The sequence below is a fragment of the Solenopsis invicta genome, chromosome 5, assembly GCF_016802725.1.
Source record: "Solenopsis invicta isolate M01_SB chromosome 5, UNIL_Sinv_3.0, whole genome shotgun sequence".
In the NCBI taxonomy this organism is placed as follows: domain Eukaryota; kingdom Metazoa; phylum Arthropoda; class Insecta; order Hymenoptera; family Formicidae; genus Solenopsis; species Solenopsis invicta.
Window position 1 is genome coordinate 3264688 of NC_052668.1, and position 19830 is coordinate 3284517.

Below are 19830 nucleotides of genomic sequence, written 5' to 3' on the forward strand. Positions count from 1 at the left end.
TGTCAGGTAACTACCGCCCGTGGTTTTGTGGATTGATAGATCAAGTAAAACTGAGCAGAAAAGTCCTTTACCATTTTTTATTATTTGCCATAGTTAACGAAAAAAAAAATTAATAAAGTCTGCGAATAAGCGCGTATCACCGCGCGCAAGGACCGCCCGCCGGTCGCCGAGACGTAGGCAGCCGTGGCTGTTGGTGCGGCGCGGTGCGGTGAGAAGGGAAAAGCAGCAGTAGCTGCGGCCTGCGAGCGGCGCGGCCAGGAGAGAGAAGGCTGCCCCGGCTGCCTACGTCTCGGCAACCGGTTGGCGATCCTTGCGCGCGGTGATACGCGCTTATTTCGAGACTTTATGAATTTTTATTTTGTTAACTATGGCAAATATTAAAAAATGATAAAGGATTTTTCTGCTCAGTTTTACTTGATCTATCAATCCACAAAACCAGGGGCGGTAATTACCTGACACTCTGTATATGTTTGAGATCTTGATTGTGCGATAAAACTTTTGGTCATATTGTACTAAAAAGGGACAAGGATCCCCGTTAGGACCCTATAGTAACCTTCCTCTTTTGTCCAACGTCTCAACCCATGAGAACACTCGCATGGGACTACTCCCGTACAAAAGTCAGTTTCCTATCTCAATAAGTGATATACGATAACTCAATTTAATTTTGTTCTGTTACGAAGTACGTAGTACGCTTGTAATCCTGTATCTCTAATAAACCAATTTGTTAATTATTAATCGTGACATCGACTCGTTAATCCTGTGTACAACAGCCTTCAAATCCTGTACACCACATAATTGGTGGCCGCCGACGCTTCGAAATCAAAACCTGACGCAACTCATACACATGTACACATAAGAGAAGGTAACAACGAGCTTTCAAAATGCCGGTTGATCATTTGCCGCCACGTACTTCTACTCAGGATGGTTCTACCACAGTAACAACCAGCCAGCAGAACAACGAACCTCCCAACCAGGAAATAGCAGTAATAAAAGCTCGTCAAATTACACTACCGTCTTTTTACAAACAAAATCCACGCCTCTGGTTCGCACAAATCGAGCTAGCATTTACAAATAATAATATCATCACAGACGCAGCCAAATTCCGCCAACTAGCCGCCCAGCTCTCAGGGGAGGTGTTGGTTGGACAGCGTCTCGGATATCATCCTCTCCCCCCCCCTCCCAGGAGAATAACTACGAGGCTATTAAAAAGCGTATAATTGCTGCCTACGACGAAGGAGATGAGAGAAGACTTCGCCGCCTTCTCCGTGGAAACGAGATGGGCGATGAAAAGCCCACAGCCTATCTCCACCGACTCAGAAGTCTGGCGACAGGACAGTGCAGCGAACCTGTACTGCGATCCTTGTTCTTAGAGCAGCTGCCTAAACAAATGCGTACAATCCTAGCCATTGCTGACTCTCGAAACCTAGCAAATCTAGCAGAAATGGCGGATAAAGCTATGGATATCATAAAACCGTCCATTCTAGTCATCAGCACCACAGATACCACGCCGGACACGAAACAAAATGCCGAAGGTGAGTCCTCTTAAGCTAAAGCTATTGATGCCCTCACGTTGTAGGTCGAGGCTCTTGCAAAGAAATTAGATAAGGATTTACAACCTCGTCGAGCACGTTCACGAAGCAGAGGACGACAGCTCGTTAAACACTCACCTGCTCGAGCCATCAAGAGTCAGTCCAGTAGCCCCTGCTACTACCATAAGAGATTTGGCACAGAGGCCCGTAACATTCAACCTCCTTGTGGATGGCCCCAAGAAAAGTAAGAGAAGCAGGAAAACTAAAGCAGACCCTACGAATAGAGGCGTCTTCGGGCCCCCTGAGCACAGAAAATCGCCTCGCCATCGTTGATCAAAACTCAGGAATGAAGTTCCTAATAGATACCGGTGCAGATATCTCCGTCCTTCCCAAGAAAACTCAAATCAAGCGCACCAAATCTGCAAACTTCAAAATCTTCGCAGCAAATGGTACGTCAATCAGCACGTATGGTACCAGAAGCCTCACGCTAGATTTAGCACTGCGTAGACCTTTCTCCGGGAAATTCTTGATCGCTGACGTCCAACAAGCAATATTAGAAGCAGATTTTCTCAAGCAACATAACCTATTAGTCGACCTACACAATCGTCGTCTCATCGACGGAACTACGAAACTAAAGAGTAACGGAAATCTAACCTACTGCCACACTCCATCGCTGTCAACTATCAGCAATAACAGCCCGTACAAGGACCTGTTACGAAAATTTAGTAGTGTTACTCGCCCATCAAAAGCACAAGAACCGAAGCATCCGATACAGCACCACATTGCCACTCAAGGCCCCCCGGTCGTTGAAAGAGCCCGTCATCTCTCACTAGTTTGCTCTAAAGCAGCACGCGCTGAATTCAACTACCTAATGGCTGAAGGTATGTGCGAGCCATCGTCAAGCCCCTGGGCAAGCCCACTACACTGGTTCAGAAGAAAAAAGGCGGATGGAGACCCTGCGGTGATTACCACCGGCTGAATAAGGTAACAACTCCCGACAAGTACCCTATACACGAAGTACGACAAGTACCACATATACACGATTTCGCGCATCGATTGCGAGGATGTACAATCTTCACCACGTTAGATCTATCCCGAGCGTTTCATCAGATACCAATAGCTCTAGAAGACCAACAGAAAACCGCTATTATAATGCCTTTCGGTCTCTTTCAATTTATACGTATGACGTTTGGTTTGTGCAATGCTACACAGACTTTTCAAAGGCTAATGGACACCGTCCTGAGAGGGTTAGATCATACCTTTTGTTATATTGACGATATTTTAATAGCTTCGCAAACCCCTCAACAGCACATAGCCCATCTGCAGGAAGTACTCAAAAGACTCCAAGAGCATGGTTTACATATTAATCTCGATAAATGTTCATTTGGCTTACCGATACCTCGGATTTTCAATCAACAAAGAAGGAATTACCACGTTAAAGGACAAGGTTGAAACAATTATAAATTATCCTAAGCCTAGCACAATAACAGAATTGCGCAGATTCCTAGGACTAATCAACTTCTACCGCAGGTTCATGAAGCATGCAGCTACCTCTCAAGCTCCTTTGCACTCTCTTACGAGCGGAGCCACCAAACGCGACAAACGTCCTATTAAATGGACTTCTGAAACGGAACGCGCCTTTGAAGAGACGAAGCAACAACTCGCAAATGCATTTTTATTAACACACCCCAGCGAAGGATCGCCATTAATCTTGTACACCGATGCATCAGATATAGCTATAGGAGTGACCTTGCAACAAATTTAAGAAGGTAAACGCGTCCCTCTAGGATTCTATTCACAAAAATGGTCCGAAACACAAAAAAAGTATAGTACACAAGATCGCGAGCTATACGCAATATACAGTGGCATTAAATTCTTTCGTCATATGTTAGAAGGGCGGAATTGTGTAATTGCCACTGACCATAAACCCCTAACGTACGCGTTTAACCAAAAAGCTGACAAAGCATTTCCACGCCAACGGCGTCACCTCGACTATATTGGACAATTTTCTACAACAATCATACACCTGCCCGGAACAGAAAATACCGCCGTAGACGCTCTCTCACGTATTCAAGCATGAACATGCCTGTAATAATGTCCACAGAGGAAATAGCTGACGCTCAAGCAAATGACGAGGAACTAAAATCCTTGCTGCAGTCTGAAACCAGTTTAAAGTTGCGCAAGCTACGCCTAGACGACAGCCAACGCACAATCGTGTGTGATGTATCCGGTGAAGATGTTCGTCCATATATCCCAGCCTCTCTGCGACGAAGAGTTTTCAACGTAAGCCATGGCCTCTCCCACCCAGGAATACGAGCTACTAAACATTTCATTGCTCGCAGATTTGTATGGCCCAATATTAACAAGGACATAACGAGATGGATAAAAACGTGCCTAGCGTGCCAACGATAACATCCCAGAAATATCAAAATGCCGGATACAAGATTTTATCATGTGCACATCGACATCGTAAGCCCGTTACCTGTATCCCAAGGCTACAGATACTGCTTTACAGCTATCGACAGATTCACCCGATGGCCAGAAGCCATGCCAATGTCAGACATCTCAGCAAATACTATCGTAATAACTTTCTACACATCTTGGATCGCACGGTTTGGAGCACCGACTGTCATCACAACAGATAGAAGTATGCAATTTGAATCTACTTTATTCCAAACACTAACAAAACTACTCGGAGCAACAAGGGTAAGAACAACACCATATCATCCGTCCTCAAACAGTATGATTGAACGCTTCCACCGCTCTTTGAAAGCAGCCATCCGCTCTCACTCACATGTAAATTGAGTAAAGATTCTACCCACAGTACTTCTCGGTCTACGAGCCAGTCTAAAGGAGGATATCAAGGCAAGTGCAGCCGAGTTGGTTTACGGAACTCCACTACGCCTACCTGGAGAATTTTTCACAGACCAATCACCAGACCCACAAATCTTCGTAGAGCATCTACGTCAACATATGCGCAGAGTACGCGCCAGTCCATCGGCGCATATCCTTTTATGTCGTCTTTCTGATTTCTAGGATTCTAGATTGTATCTATAAGGGTCTGAGCAGAATGACTGACTTATAACCTTAAGACAAGTTTTATGACTTAAGTCTTTGTCTTTAGTAACGCACAATAATTGTCTTATGTCTCAAGTCTTTAAATAAAAAAAATCGTTCTATCTGTGACTTGTAAAATTAATTCAATTTGTGTTATTATATTTTTTATTATAATTATATAATTACTGCTACATTTCATTATTTTAATTATATAAAATATTTATGTTATAAGTATATATCACTTATATAAAAAATATAAGTGTTAGCATTTTTAGGAAAGAGATAAGGTTAGACTTAGGTTAGATGAATTAACAAGAGTAGAATTACCCCTTAAACACATAAGTGGGTCTGGAAGACCTTCCCGAAAAAACTTTACTTTTGTGCTATTTTATTTTAGTTAAGCAATGAAGTTGGTCAATCGTAACAGTCGATAGGGTGCGTGCGTGCGTGCGTGTGTGTATATACACGTACATTAATATATTATAATAATATATCAAATTAAATAGATTTTATAAGAAAGAGTTGTAAATTTTAAATATTAAATGATGAAAAATAAAATATTTTGGTCAATTATTTCATATACGTCAATATACAGGGTGATTCAGAATAAATCACGTGTTCTTGGATAAATTTTGAGATGATTTTTTCTATATGAAAATATTGTCTGAAAGTTACTTTTTAAATTATAAGAGGCTAAAGTTAGCGAAGTAAGCACCCGCGTCGGACGGTGAGTTGCGCCGCCTTTGTCTACCATGTCTATACGGCTCGTGATTTGCTAACTTCATTCTCTTATAATTCAAAAAGTAAGTGTCTTACAAAATTTTCGTATAGAAAAAATCGTCTCAAAATTTGTCCAAGAACACGTCTTTACAGGGACACATGGTTCGTTTTGAACCACCCTGTATGCCGCTCGCTCTTCGAGAAGAACAAGCTGCTCCTTTTGCTCCTGCAGTCCATTGACTTGCTGAACAAACAGGGCCAGCTTTCTTTTGTTTCTGTTGACGGGTCTTTTGGTTCTGTTGGCCTCAAAAATCCTTTCGCCAATCCCGTCAAAACTTTCCTGAATAATACAGATCAACACGCCAACGTTAAAGCAAAGAATCTCTATAAAAAAATGTATTAAATTTCTTCATAAAAACTAATAAAAATTTTTTGAAAATTTGATTTGATAAATCTTAATTTTTAAGTTGATTAAATAAATCTTTTTAAACGCAAAAGTTAGGTTATATTCGTTTATTAAAATATCTTTCAATATATAAAACATATTTCTTGTTCTATATATTTAAAAAAATTAAATGTGCAGATTACAGATATTTATTATACAGATATTTATTAATATAAATTATCATCGTTTATCATTACCATCATTTATCATGCAGTAAAATTAATAATTTTATGTTTACATACGTAATATTTTTTGCAACGGTTCTACACCATTCAACACCCTTGAAACATAAGATACAAGACAGTTATTGTGCGTTACTAAAAACAAAGACTTACGTTATAAAACTTGTTTTAATGTTATAAGTCAGCCATTCTGCTCAGGCCCTAAGTCTCTGAAATGTGGCCGGTGCGGAGTATAGCTCAAAGGACATCACTTTGAAATGAAATAGGCTTTTTCTAGATACGGTAAATATTGTTATCGGTTTACTATCAGCTGTAAGCAGGACCTGCTATTAGCCATTTTTTGAGTCTAGTGTTGTTAAACACTTAGCGCCGTGTAATTTATCCAGGTTGGTGATAATCTAAAGAACGGGTATGCGTCCAGTTCAGTAGCGTTGTTTATTCGTCGAAAATCTATGCAAAAAACCTATTGTTCCCGTCTATTTTACAAACGATTACTACATGGACTCTGATCGTTCAATTATTTTATCGTTTGACATTTTCTCTACTTCTGTATCGATTATAGTTTGCATAGCTGTTTTGTGGTCAATATCGTTGTTTGATAGGTCTTCTTCCTGGTTTCAATTTAATCTGCTGTGTCAAGTGTGTCGGGCTAGAGACCTTCTCAAATAGCTACTTTGGTTGCTAGAATTCCCGTAATGTTATTACACTTTTTTGATATCATTTAATTTTATGTTTATTTCTGTGTTATCGCGTTGTTGTTACGAAATTGCGTCTAATTACGGCCGGGCGAGACGAGTCATTTTATGCGGAGTTTAGTCATAAATCGACTCCGACTAAAATTTCACTTCTTATGGTCGGCGCCTGATAGGCACGGGAGCGTTTGCCGCTATGTCGTTAGTTGCCTCTGCAACTTCATCGTATGTCTGTTTAAAGGATGGCGCTGATTGGATTGACTTTACTCAATAATTACTGCTTTATTAAGCATTATAGAAGAAAATAGTTCAGGACTTTTTGACTCAGTTTTTAACAAGGAATAACACTATATAATTAGTAAGCGCTTTTTAAGAAACAGTCTATATAATGCTGTGGAGAAAAGGGCTTCTGCGCAAGGTCCAAAACACATCAATTTTCAATTTTACATACCCTGAGTTAATTAAACATACCTCATATTTGCTTGTTACATAAGTATATTTTTTAATAGGAATGATACTAACATAATTTTTTCTTAAAATATGACTCTTTAGCTTTAAAATGCTGTATTGTAAAGTCTATAAAAATTTTTTGTTGCATGATTTAAAAAAAAAATGGATTTTTAAACATAGAAAAGAACACCTATGTGAACCTGGCACTCAACTTCAACAAAAATAATTTTTCAAATATGCATTTAATTCGTCTTGATTTGTACCACTTTACTTATTGTTTGTACCTCAAGGGGTTGAAAAATATAGAAGGTTCAAAAAATGTTAACACCCTACATTACGATATTTGACATCCGCAAGCGGGTGCTATTACGGAATCGTTTGTACCCGATTGTACCACCGGTCATTTCGTTTGTACCGCTAAGGAGGTGATTGTACTGCAATTTCAAAATAGGGGTAAGAACAAATTTTGTCATTTTTTAAGATATTCGAAATCCGCAAGCGGAAAACAACAACCGCTTGCGAATTTCAAATAACTTGAAAAATGGTGAAATTTGCTTTTACCCCTATTTTAAAATTGCGGTACAATCACTCTTTTAGGGGTACAAACGAAATGACCGGTGGTGTAGTCGGATACAAACGATTCCGAAACAGCACCCGCTTGCAAATTTCAAATATCGTAATGTGGGGTGTTAACATTTTTTGAACCCTCTATATTTTTTAACCCCTTAAGGTACAAACAAAAAGTAAAGTAATACAATCGGGTACAAACCAAGATGAACTGAATGCATATTTGAAAAATTATTTTTATTGAAGTCTGGTGTCAGGTTCACATAGGTCAAAAATACTTCATATTCTCCATGTTACATAATTATACTTTTGAAAAAAATGACAATGCTATATAGCAAATACAGAAAACAAATTAATCGAATTTATTGTAATTTTATTTCATACTTGTTGCATATAAACATTTTGTATCAGGTGGTTGATTATACAGTAATAATTTGCACCATTTACATCTTTCAAATGCTATCATATTACAAGAAAATATTTAACAGTGACTTAAATCAAAAGTTAAATAAAGTTGGACGAATATTTCAAAAGTCGCAAGTTTAAAATTTTACTATCCGTCTTTGTACCACGCATAAAGAATTAAATTTTTGAATCGAAAAGAAGCAGTTGGATTAAATTTGGCATCCATTAATTTAAGTATATTATTTCGTTTAAATACGTTAAAATCTAAATCATCAATTATGATTATATCTTCAATTTGACAGATATAATTTTTTAAAGGTCAAACAAAATATACGTCAACAGGTTGATAATCATTAATACATTTGGAAGGTATTTTTATATATTACTGCATCTTTATTTTTTGAAGTTTCTCCTTTTATACTATGCTGTCGTGCTATATTATTGTAGCACGACAAATCTTTTTTTATACGTGTTATATTATTGTAGCACAACAAAGAATCAACAATTAAAGCAGTTTTTTTTCAGTTGCATTATTACGATAAAAACTATTTTTTAAAAGTAGTGTTAATTTTTTTCTTCCCATTTCTTTTGATGTTGTCGCAGTAATAAATAACATTTTCGGTTATATAATTCATCTTGAAGACAACTATTTTAAAGCCATTTTGGTTCTTGTAAAACAATTAGTACTGGTTTTTATAACACTCCCTTTTTATTAATAATAGACATTAGTGTAAATACATTTACAATAACAAGCAAAATAGTAACTTTTAAAAATTTTTATTTATATGAATTTATTTCGCATTTAATAATCGACATCTTATTATAAAAAACTAATTTATTTGATACATCAATCGGTTTTAATCTGTTACGGATTTTTTTGGATAAAGCTTAAATTGGAAGTCTTTTTCAATTGATAATACTCTTATTGCTTTTTATTTATGTTAGTGTTATTAATAAAAAAATACCTGAAGATCTTTCCAAAAAATACCGATTTTTACTATTAGCATGAACTTTGTAAAAAGAAATAATGTGGAACTTTGACAACCCTGTAATTTTCTTCCATTTTATTGCAAAATTTTATTTTTTTCGATAACATTTCTATTGTTCTGGTATATTTTTAACTTTGGCTTTTTTCTTTACGCACAGCGGAAATCCTCAGAGCATCGATGCAGCGACAGAACTGGGTCTCTTGTATCTTAGAATTGGAGACACACAACGGGCATTTCAACAATTTGGAGCAGCTTTGGCTCATTCGCCTAATTGCGTCAAGGCAATTTTACCTATGGCTTACGTAATGCAGGTGTGTATTTAGCAAAAAACACAATAAAATTTCTCGCTATGTAAACTTCAATCAATCAGGCAGTTCTAAAGTTCAATCAATATAGTTCAGGTTCGATAAAAATCTCTTCTGATAGATAGATTTCTAATTTGCAAGAGAATTATTCAATCAACAACTTATGTTTGTGTCCGCCTCAATTATTTTCATCAAATTAATTTTTAATTGTTTGAATTAGTTGCTTCAATCTGGGTAGAGCATATTGGTAAAGCATTATTCGGCTTTGTCATTGTGAATAACTGGAGGTATATTATTCGTATTTACGTATTCTTACTTTAAATCGGTTATAGATTTTGTTTCTTTGCTTTGATAGTGTTGGATAGCGTATGTCATATTTTCCAGAATCATCGAGAATACGATGTGGCCTTATCGAAATATAAAATTGCAGCACAAACCATTCCAGAATCTTCGATTCTTTGGAACAACATCGGAATGTGTCTTTACGCAAAACAAAAATATGTTGCGGTAAGTCCATTTTTACCTTTTTTTTCTCCTTTTCCATTTTTATTTTCAAATTTTTCCGGCCCAAAACGGAATGACTCATATATTCAGGGTTTAACAAAAGTGTAAAAAAACCTTTATCTTAGAAAATAAGCATTTCCAAAAGAAATGTTTCATATAAAAATTGTAAGATTTTATGTGGCGTATTAAGGTATCGTTAGTGTAATCTTGGATAGCATTTTAAGGTTACGTAAAAAATACTAAAATTTTTAAATAGAAATTTTACTTTTAATTGAACATTCTTATAGATGAATTTGAAAGTTTTTCAAAACTTTCACACTATAGTAAAGTTTTTCTATTACTTTCAAATTATGACATCTGAAAGTACCGCTAGAATTAGCATTAAAAGGACTAAGATTCATTAAGATCCAGTCCCAAATTAAAGAGATTTGCAACTAACCGCTTTTTCGCTCCCCCTCCCCCCCCCTGGACCGTCTACCGTTCCATGCTGTCGGCCGACCACTCGCCGGACAGCAAAAAAGAGGCGCGTAGCGTTAATAATAATTTCAAATACGCGTAGCGCGCGAGCACGCATCTGTGCGTCAAAAAACTCTTCGCGCGCACGCGCCGTAATGGCTCTTGCAGTCCATCGCGACGACGCGACACGCGACACGCGATGCGCGATGTGCGACGAATCGCGACAGCCGAATTTTTCACCCGTTCACATAGGTACAATGATTCGCTGTGATTTGCTGGTTGGTCGCGTACAGACAGTATAAGCGTGATTATGAATAGCGTGAGAAGTGCGGTTAGAATCAGTTAAAATTGCTGACGCAATCTTTTATACCATGTACTAATATAAATTGATTTACAATAATTTTGAATATTTTAAGGTAACCATTATGGAATATTTGTCATTATAAAAGAGAATGTTTTACACACTGTTTTTTAAACGTTTTTCTTTCTCATTTAGTTCTGAGGTTCTGGTACTAATCCTTGGGAACCAGATACCAAAGATGATCAATTTTATACACTAAATTATTGCGACGGTATATTAGAAGTTGTTACAGACGTTATGCATCTCGGACAAATATACAGTAATAAATACCTAAAAAACATTAAAAATGTAAAAAAAAGCGCCAAGTATATTTTTGTTACAATATAAAACCAAACCAAATCAAACCAAACCAAATCAAAACTGCAATGAATAAAATCAAATATATATTATAATACCATCAAAAAGAAGTGAAATCAAAAATATTCCAAGTATATTTATTACCAATAGGGTGGAAATTTTATGACCACGTTGCAATTGACCATCAGCCACTTACAGTGTTAAACAGTGAAAAAACTGTAAGTACCAGTCGCTCAAATGACTGTGATCAATTGCAACGTGGTCAAATGGGTCACTCCTGTACCGACGAGCAGCATATTATGTAACAAATAAAATCAAAGATGGGCAAAATCTCTAGCAGCAGCGTACTTGGCGCGCCCGTTTTTTTATATAATTTTTAGAACACGCAGTCCTATTGTTCATACTTTTACTTAAATCACTGATGAATCTCAAAATATTCTATTCACCTATTTATAAGTTTCTATAATAATAATTACTTAGAAATTAGTAAGTACTTTGCAAAGTAACATTATTTAACTTTTCTTTTATCTTTTATTATTTTACTTTTACGCGTGTCTCGGCGCGGTGCGGGGCTATGAGGAAACGGCGCCGCGGCAGTGCGAAGTTGTCCTTCCCCTCGCCGCGTGCTCTCACCGTCTAGGATACTGTCGGGCCGCGGTGGGCGGTCCTACGGCTCAGGCGAGCGACCGCTTGTCACTGCGCGCGCTCTTATTCGGCTGACTATAATATTTTATTACTCGAAAATTATTGCAAGTATCGCAAAATGGTATTAGACTTTTTGGTTTGTCTCGATTTCTTCTACCTCATGTCACAAGTTTCATAGTACGGTTTGGGACACCCTGTATAGCAATTTAAGAATATATTTGTAACAATGCATCCTCCCCCCCGAAAAAGAATATGCATCGTCCCCGGTCGTCAACAACCGGAAAAGAGCCGCCGGGCTATAACCGAGGGTGTCTTGGGCACCCAATTGTAAAAACACCACAGGCTCGCGTGGCAAAACCGTACCGAGCCATCGCACGCGCCAAGTTGGCGCGCACGCGCACACGAGGAAACGCACGTTCGTCCCACTCCGGCTACTCCACCGTCAAGCGCCGAAAATGACGGAGGCAAACGGAATCGCTGGGTATAAATAGAGCCGCGTGCTCCGATAAAGAGGCCTTTTTTCGTCAGCCAGCACCACCACCTGATCCGCTGCGCTTGACATATCGGAAAATAAAGTGGTCGAAGATTCTTGGCTACGGCGAAGGAACTTCGCTTTTCCGTCCCGTTCTATTCTCTCTCGCTTCCTTGCGAGCTCGAGCACCCACCTCTCGTCAAGGTTCTTGGCGAGAGGAAGACTGTCGGCCAGCTCCCGAGCGACGGGCATCTCCGCTCCCCCCCCGCCCCCCACCCCCCAGAACGCAAGACAACGGAATCGCCGTTTCGGGGTTTCGGTCGAGGTACTCGACACGTTCCGCGGTCTCCTGCCCGCCATCGCTCTTTGCGCGCACGCAACCGTCCGGTCATCCTGCTGATTCGCGTATCGCCAAACATCGCAACGCGAACTCCGCCCACCGCTCTACGAAAATCGCGCCCGTGTAGGAGCGTCATCCGCGCCTCGTCACCTAGCGACGCCTCGTGGATACCTATACATAGAACCGTGTAGATAGTCGCGTTTTGAATTTATCCGTCCGCGCGTTACTTCTGTTCATTCGTTGTCCGTCCGCGCGTACATCGTAATTGTAATCTTCTCTATTCCGCGCACCTAACGATAATAAATGCACCTTTGTCATATAGCGTACACCGCCGCGTAATCATTTCTAAGCCCGCGACTTTTTTCCTCTCTTCCCGTTCGAGCCTTTTCTCTCGCATCGCTCCGGCGAGCTGATCCGCACAAAGAAAAACGGCACATTACATATTCTATTATAAACGGATTTATTATATGGACAGAAAAGAAATCCCGCAAAGAAAAAAGCATTTTTTTATAAAATAAAACAAAAAAATTATACAATATACCTCATTAAAATTAGGTAGAAACATATATATATATATATATATATATATATATATATATATATATATATATATATAAATTGTAGCGTTTTATTAATTCTTTTTACAATACATAAATTTACTTTTCTTTATATAAAACTTATGATAAAATAAACAAAAAATGTGCATGAGTTCTCTTCTCTTTCTTATATACTTTTTTACAATAAAATAATATTGTTCATCCGCTACAAGAATATTTTGAATCAAACAAATTGATGAACATTTCAAAAGATAACAGTTATTGTTAAGACGAAGACTACAAATCATGTTATTGTATTCTAATCTTTTATATTGCTTACAAAGAAGGAATATTTCATCTTGAATTAATGGACCAGATTCATGTGATTGTGATACTCGAATGTGATTATTTATTGTTAACTTTTCATAGTGTATTGGTTGTCCATGATATTCGCTCATTCTTCGAATAAACTGTTGCAAAGGAAGATGTGCTTTTCTGATATACTTTCTGATAAATGGAATGTTATTCTCAAATGAAAAAGTAGAAATGTGTTTAAGGGTCCAAATCTTTTGACATCTTCTGTTAAATGTAACAAGCCGTGAATCTTGTAAGATATAAAATCTTTGCCGTAAATATTCTTAGATAATAAAACGAATATTTTTAATGAAATGTTAGAGAAATGCAATAATTTTTGTGAATATGTTGAAGATACTATACGTATATACGATACTATATACGTATTGATGTATGAAGCAACAAGAAATGCAAATAAACATCTTCTTGCAGTATTCCACTTAGTACAACAGGATTTGTATATAGTGAGAATTATTGGAATTCTGTGTTTTTATAATATCTCCAATCTCTCAAAGATCTTGGTGATCGAGAAAATTCTACCGGACAATATTTCCGTATACTTTTCAATCTTGAAGATATCAATTCAATATGTCTAGCAGATAATTTTGCGGATTTTGTAAAATTTCCAATCAACCACGCTTTACAAAGTCTTCTTACCACGTTTAAACGCACTAAATGCATGTAATCAAATGGTACTTGAGATACCATATGTTGAGTCCCGATAAATGGGCGTGTGTCACGGGAGGTAAGGATGAGTTCGCGAAGATTCCGTAATGACGACGTGCACACTCGATATCACACGAGAGAGTATATTCTAGCAAATCAGTACAGAGCGTAACTGAGCGCGTGTTAGCCACGGCGGCCATGTTACTCGAACTGCCTGGGCGCCCTCGTGGGGACGCCTTACAAAGTCGAGCCTATTGTTCGGCGGGCCCCAACATCTCCCCTCTTAAGAGGTTACCACTGAGTGTAAGACTGACTTGGGGTCCAGGATGAGTCTCTTCGGTTGGATCCTGCAACGGACGGGTCTAGTCGGGGTTATGCCCGGTATAGCTTCTGTCAGGTCTCCTGGTGCTTCAAGGGCTTCTGGCGGAGCTGCCGGAGGGTCGGGATCCGTTGGAACATCGGGAGTGTTCCGGTCTACCTGTGTTTTGTAGAACATCCAATCATCCGAGACAGCAGGGCTCGGACTCGACAGGGGGCTACCTCCTTCCCAAATGTGATTGATGTGTCGTTCAATAGATTTTCCGTTGTCTAAACGAATTGTGTAGCGTGTTTTAGATAAGGCCGCGATAATGTAGCCTTGTTCTCTTTTATTGTTGAGAGCTACTACAATTCAATCTCCTGGTTTGAGAGATCTTTCCTGTGCTCCATGATGTTGACTGAATTGTTCCTGCATTTCAAGTTGCTTGTGAAAGGGAACAGTCGGCGGAGGGGAGTAGGATTTAGTCCTGTTAAGAAATAATTTGGAGAAGGGTGAGGAAATTCGTCTGCCAAAAAATAATTTTGCGGGAGATCTTCCATCTGGGGTTGCAGAGCATGGAGTGTATCTGTAACTGTACAGGAAGTCTTGAAGTTCCTGTCTTCAGCCGGTTAGATTCTTAGCGATCGCTCTTTTTACTGTGTCCACTATTCTCTCGGCCTGGCCGTTAGATTGAGGGTGGTTAACAGCGGTGAAAATATGTAAGATCTGCATGTCTTTGCAAAATTTTGAGAAGATCTCTGACGTGAACTGTGTTCCGTGATTGCTTACTAGAACTTCAGGGGGTCCATAACGCGAGAATACTTCACGGCAAAGTTCGACGGTGCGAGTAGCAGAAATAGTTGGAGTGATGGCGATTTCGATAAATTTTGAGTATGCGTCCACGAAGATGAGTAGATATTGTCCATTGATAGGTCGAGCATAGTCCAAATGTAGACGTTCTAGAGGTCTAGTAGGAGTTGGCCATGGGTTGATTGGATCCTTGACAGGAAGCTTACGTGTTAACGCGCATGCATCGCATTGTTTTACGAGGCGTTCAATATCGTCGGAAAGTTTTGGCCAGTACACGTATTCGGGTGCAAATTGTTTCATCCTTCTGATACCAGGGTGGCCTTTATGAAGAGACGAAAGGATATCTGGCTGTAAACTTTTTGGAATGACAACCCTGTCTCCAAGTAACAGAGTGTCGACAATGGTTAAGCAGTCAAGTCCTTTTATATAATGGTTCACCGTAGAGGAGTTTTGTGTGGGAATTTTGTTATTCCGGATGGCCTCCATCACCGATTTGAGATCTGGATTTTCGTTTGTGGCAGCCTTCAGTTTTTGGCGAAGATTTGAGCCGAATTTATCGATAGAAGAATTTCTGATCTACTTGATTTCATTTTCTGTCAGATGAATGCTGGCAACTTGAAGATCTTCAAGGTTATCGTGACGGAACTTTTCTATGAGACGAGAGAGTGCGTCTGCTTGACCGAAATCCTGAGTGCGGATTTATTCGATTTTAAAGTCGTATCCGAGCAACCTTATGGCGCAGCGTTTGAGACGAGCCTCTGTAGTGGGTTTAAGACCTTTAGTATTTTCTGTCTGCAGAAGTGCGATGAGCGGTTTATGGTCCGTTTGGAGAACGAATTTCCTTCCCTAGAGGAATTTATGGAACCGTTCGATTGCTGTGACCAGCGCTAGAGCTTTTTCGAGTTGTGAATAGTTGCGCTGTGAATTGGTGAGGCTTTGAGACATGTGGTATACAGCACATTCACGTCCATCTGAATCTCGTTGAAGGAGTACTACACCTATCCCTGTTGAGTAAGCGTCGGCTGCAACAATAAGAGTTTTGGAGGGGTCGAAGTGTTCCAGGAGAAGAGGACTGAGCAGTATCTCTCTGATACGTTGAAAGGCGATATGTTGAAAGTCCCACGACCAAGATTGATTTTTACGAGTAAGATCCTCGAGTGGTTTCTTGACTTGATGTAAATGAGGGATGAATTTTCCATAATGGTTTACCATTCCTAGAAAGGTTTGGACTTCAGCCACGCACGAAGGTTTTGGCATCTCAGTGATCGCGCGTGTGGCTTCTGGGTCAGCGGATATGCCTGATTCATTTATTATAATGCCAAGGTACTTAATTTCCTGTAGGGCAAAACGACATTTACTTGGTTTCAGTTTCCAGCCTTTTTCTTCTAGTCGTTGGAGGGTGGCGCGCAAGCGTTTATCATGTTCCTGTTGGGTGGAACCCATGATTATTACATCATCAATGTAAGCATAGACGCCTTCCAAGCCGGCTAGGGTTTGGTTTATGGCCTGTTGAAATATAACTGGTGCCGTCTTGATGCCGAAGGGTAATCGCTTAAATCTGAATACTCTTTTTGGGGTGGTAATCGTTGTAATGTCACGATGGTCTTCGGCGACTTCTATTTGGAGAAAGGCATCGCTGAGATCTAAAACACTGAAATAGCTATGCCATTTACTTTAGTGATAATATTATCTGTATTTGGCAAAGGATACGTATTGTCTCGGAGTGCGCGGTTGACGCCTGTAGAGTAATCAGCACACAATCTGATTCTGCCGTTCGGTTTTTTTACAATGACTACAGGAGTGCTCCAGTCTGACAGGTGGACTCGCTCGATAATGTCTTGAGACTCTAGACGTTGAAGTTCTTCTTTGAGAGGTGTCTCCATCGCGTACGGGATCTGTCGACATGGAGTTTGGACCGGGACAGCTTCCTCTGTTAGCACGAACTTTGCTCGAAAGCTGTTGCATTTACCAAGACCGAGAGAAAAGAGTGTAGAAAATTCTTTTATGATTTGATCACAAAATGCATTGTTCAAAGAGGAAGACTCGACGAGGGAGTCTGATTTATTGTGAGTGATAGCTGCGCACTGATTAGTATTTATGCCGGGCTTCTTGTATTTATTGAGAGGTACGGACCGTAAATTAAGTTTGTCAATCGCGTTTAAACCGAATAAGTTAAGGTCGTTACGCGAGACGACATTTATTGTTACGTCACTTTTGCGGTTGGCAGCGTGTATCTTACACATGAATCTGCCGAGCGTGTTCAGAGGATTACCATCGGCGTGATCTATGGATTTGCCAGCCTCGAGAGTTGATCTGTTCAGGCGTATCAATGTATCTTTGCCTATAGTTGTGACGTCAGATCCCGTATCAAACTGGAAATTTACGGTTTTACCGAAGATTTGCGTAGGGATATAGATGTGACGATGTTTATTCCTCGAAGTGATCGACTGGATTGTTAGATTAGTATTATTGTCACAGTGATCAGATTTATCGGCCGAAGGTTGGTCGATTTTAGCTTGCGAGCGGCATACTTTCGCAATGTGACCTTTCTTTGAACATTTGAGGCATGACGCGTCGCGAAACGAACACTTTGAGCGAAAATGCGAACCTCCACATCCGTTGCATTTTGACGGATCGGATGATTGGTTAGAGGCGTCTTTCGGTTTGCCGGATTGCTTTTTTGATTCTAATTTCAAACCTTTCTTGTTTTTTTGTTTGGCGCGCACCGTATGTATTAAAGACGTAGACACGTTAGTCGGGTTTTCGAGAATTTTCATGTTTGAGGTTACGTTCATGTGCGCCTCAAGTTCCGCGACGACGTCTTTGAGAGTGACGTCTTGGTTTTTCTCGACGATGCGCAAAGCTAATTTCTTGAGGTCGTCGTTATCGCGGGAGTAACATAGTGATTGTAAAAGAAGTAAGATTCTGAGACTGTCGTCTGTGAGCTTTGTGCGCTCGAACTCGGAAGCGAAACGATTTATGTGATCAATATGCTCGGAAATCGGTAATGATTTTTCATACCTGGTGGTTTAAGATTTCAATACGGCGGCGTGTGAGCGATATCTTATCACGGAAAAGGTTTTTCAGCGTTGTGATAAGTTCTTCTAACTTCATTTTGGACGGGTCTATGTCGACGTATTAGTGCGACGTGGTCCACTAGCCTGTCGTATTCTGCTTGGCCTAATTTTTCTAAAAGAAGACGAGTACGCATTTCTGCGGGGAGCACTTCTGTCTCGGTGACGAGTGTGTACTTGTGACGTGGCAGCCATTTTGCGAATGGTCGTCACTCGGTGCCGGGGCCGGTATCGAAGGTGTATTTCTCGATGCGGGCACTGAGCTGGTTATATACATCGATCGGCGGAATTGTAGATCTTGGATTCTCACTTTGAGATTGCTCTTTCTGCAATTGAAGTTGCAGGAGGCTGTTGATTGCAGCTGTAAGAGCCTCAAGTTGCGTTATCGACATGATTGCGGAATGTTTCCTTTATGCGTAGAGACACGTGGTGCGGACGAGACGAGTCGGTTCAGATAAGAAATCGCAGCGCCAGTTGTTGAGTCCCGATAAATGGGCGTGTGTCACGGGAGGTAAGGATGAGTCCGCGAAGATTCCGTAATGACGATGTGCACACTCGATATCACACGAGAGAGTATATTCTAGCAAATCAGTACAGAGCGTAACTGAGCGCGTGTTAGCCACAGCGGCCATGTTACTCGAACTGCCTGGGCGCCCTCGTGGGGATGCCTTACAAGGTCCAGCCTATTACTCGGCGGGCCCCAACACCATATTTAATGAAATTTGTAACAGAGGACTAACTGTCTCATTACTATGGTGATTATGATATATCCATTGTGTGTATTCATTATCAGTACGAGGCTCATGAGTTGTACCAAGGAAAGACATTGTTCCATTTAAATAAGCACCTGAAACTTTACATTTAGAACAAGGATACTTGGCATTGTGAGCTTTATGATAAAATGAATGCTCTAACAGGAGCATCGGCTATAAAACTTCTATAAATAATAGGTATTAATTTATTTCGATAAACAATACTTCTAGCATTAAAAATTTCTTTTATTTTATCAATAAAATATTTAAAAAATATATTTAGATTGTTAGGTTTTTTATAACCTTTGTAAATTCCAACTATTCCAGGATTATTATCAGTTATATTGTAAATTCGAAATTGAATAGGCCAAATTTGAATTTTTCTATTACGATGTAATTGTGCTCCATCAGTACTAATATCTATCTCTGAGGAAAGTGGTATAGCATGAGATTTAGATAATTTTGCAATAATAGATGTTTCGAAGCCAATGTGAACATATTCTCCATCTTCAAGTTTTACAATTTCTGTAGTATTAAAAGGAGTTTTTAAAAGAGCGTACATCTTCAGGTAAATATGAAAAACAAGAATGAGAAATTAATACTTCCAATATTGCATTTCCCTGAACATAAGTGAAATTATTTTGAACAAAACAAAAAACTAATCGTTTTTGGAAATTATCAATTATTTCAACATTGTTGTCGTGAGAATAATCACATTCTTCATCAATATAATTACGGTTAATGCATCCTCATCAGAATCTGTTTCAGAAAATTTCGCATTAATTTCTTCATTTTGAAACTGAAATAATTTATTATTCGAAGAATTTACATCTGAACATAGAGATTCATTGCATATTCCATCTTTTGTATTAACTTGAAACGGATAATCATCTACTGATCTTGTATTGTATGTTTCCTCACGTA

General features: G+C 39.3%; 1 protein-coding gene across 5 annotated transcripts in view; it reads left to right on the forward strand.

The window, feature by feature from the left end:
* Positions 1-19830, forward strand: part of LOC105197158 (Bardet-Biedl syndrome 4 protein homolog) — a 184678-nt gene that overhangs the window by 66480 nt on the left and 98368 nt on the right. For all 5 annotated transcript variants that reach the window (XR_005574898.1, XM_039449761.1, XM_039449762.1 and 2 more), the window contains exons 6-7: positions 9194-9347; positions 9726-9848. Coding sequence is in view for 4 of the 5 variants with exons in the window: in XM_039449761.1 (XP_039305695.1) it covers positions 9194-9347; positions 9726-9848 (277 nt within the window). In the remaining variant the exon portion in view is untranslated. The remainder of the gene's footprint in view (positions 1-9193; positions 9348-9725; positions 9849-19830) is intronic.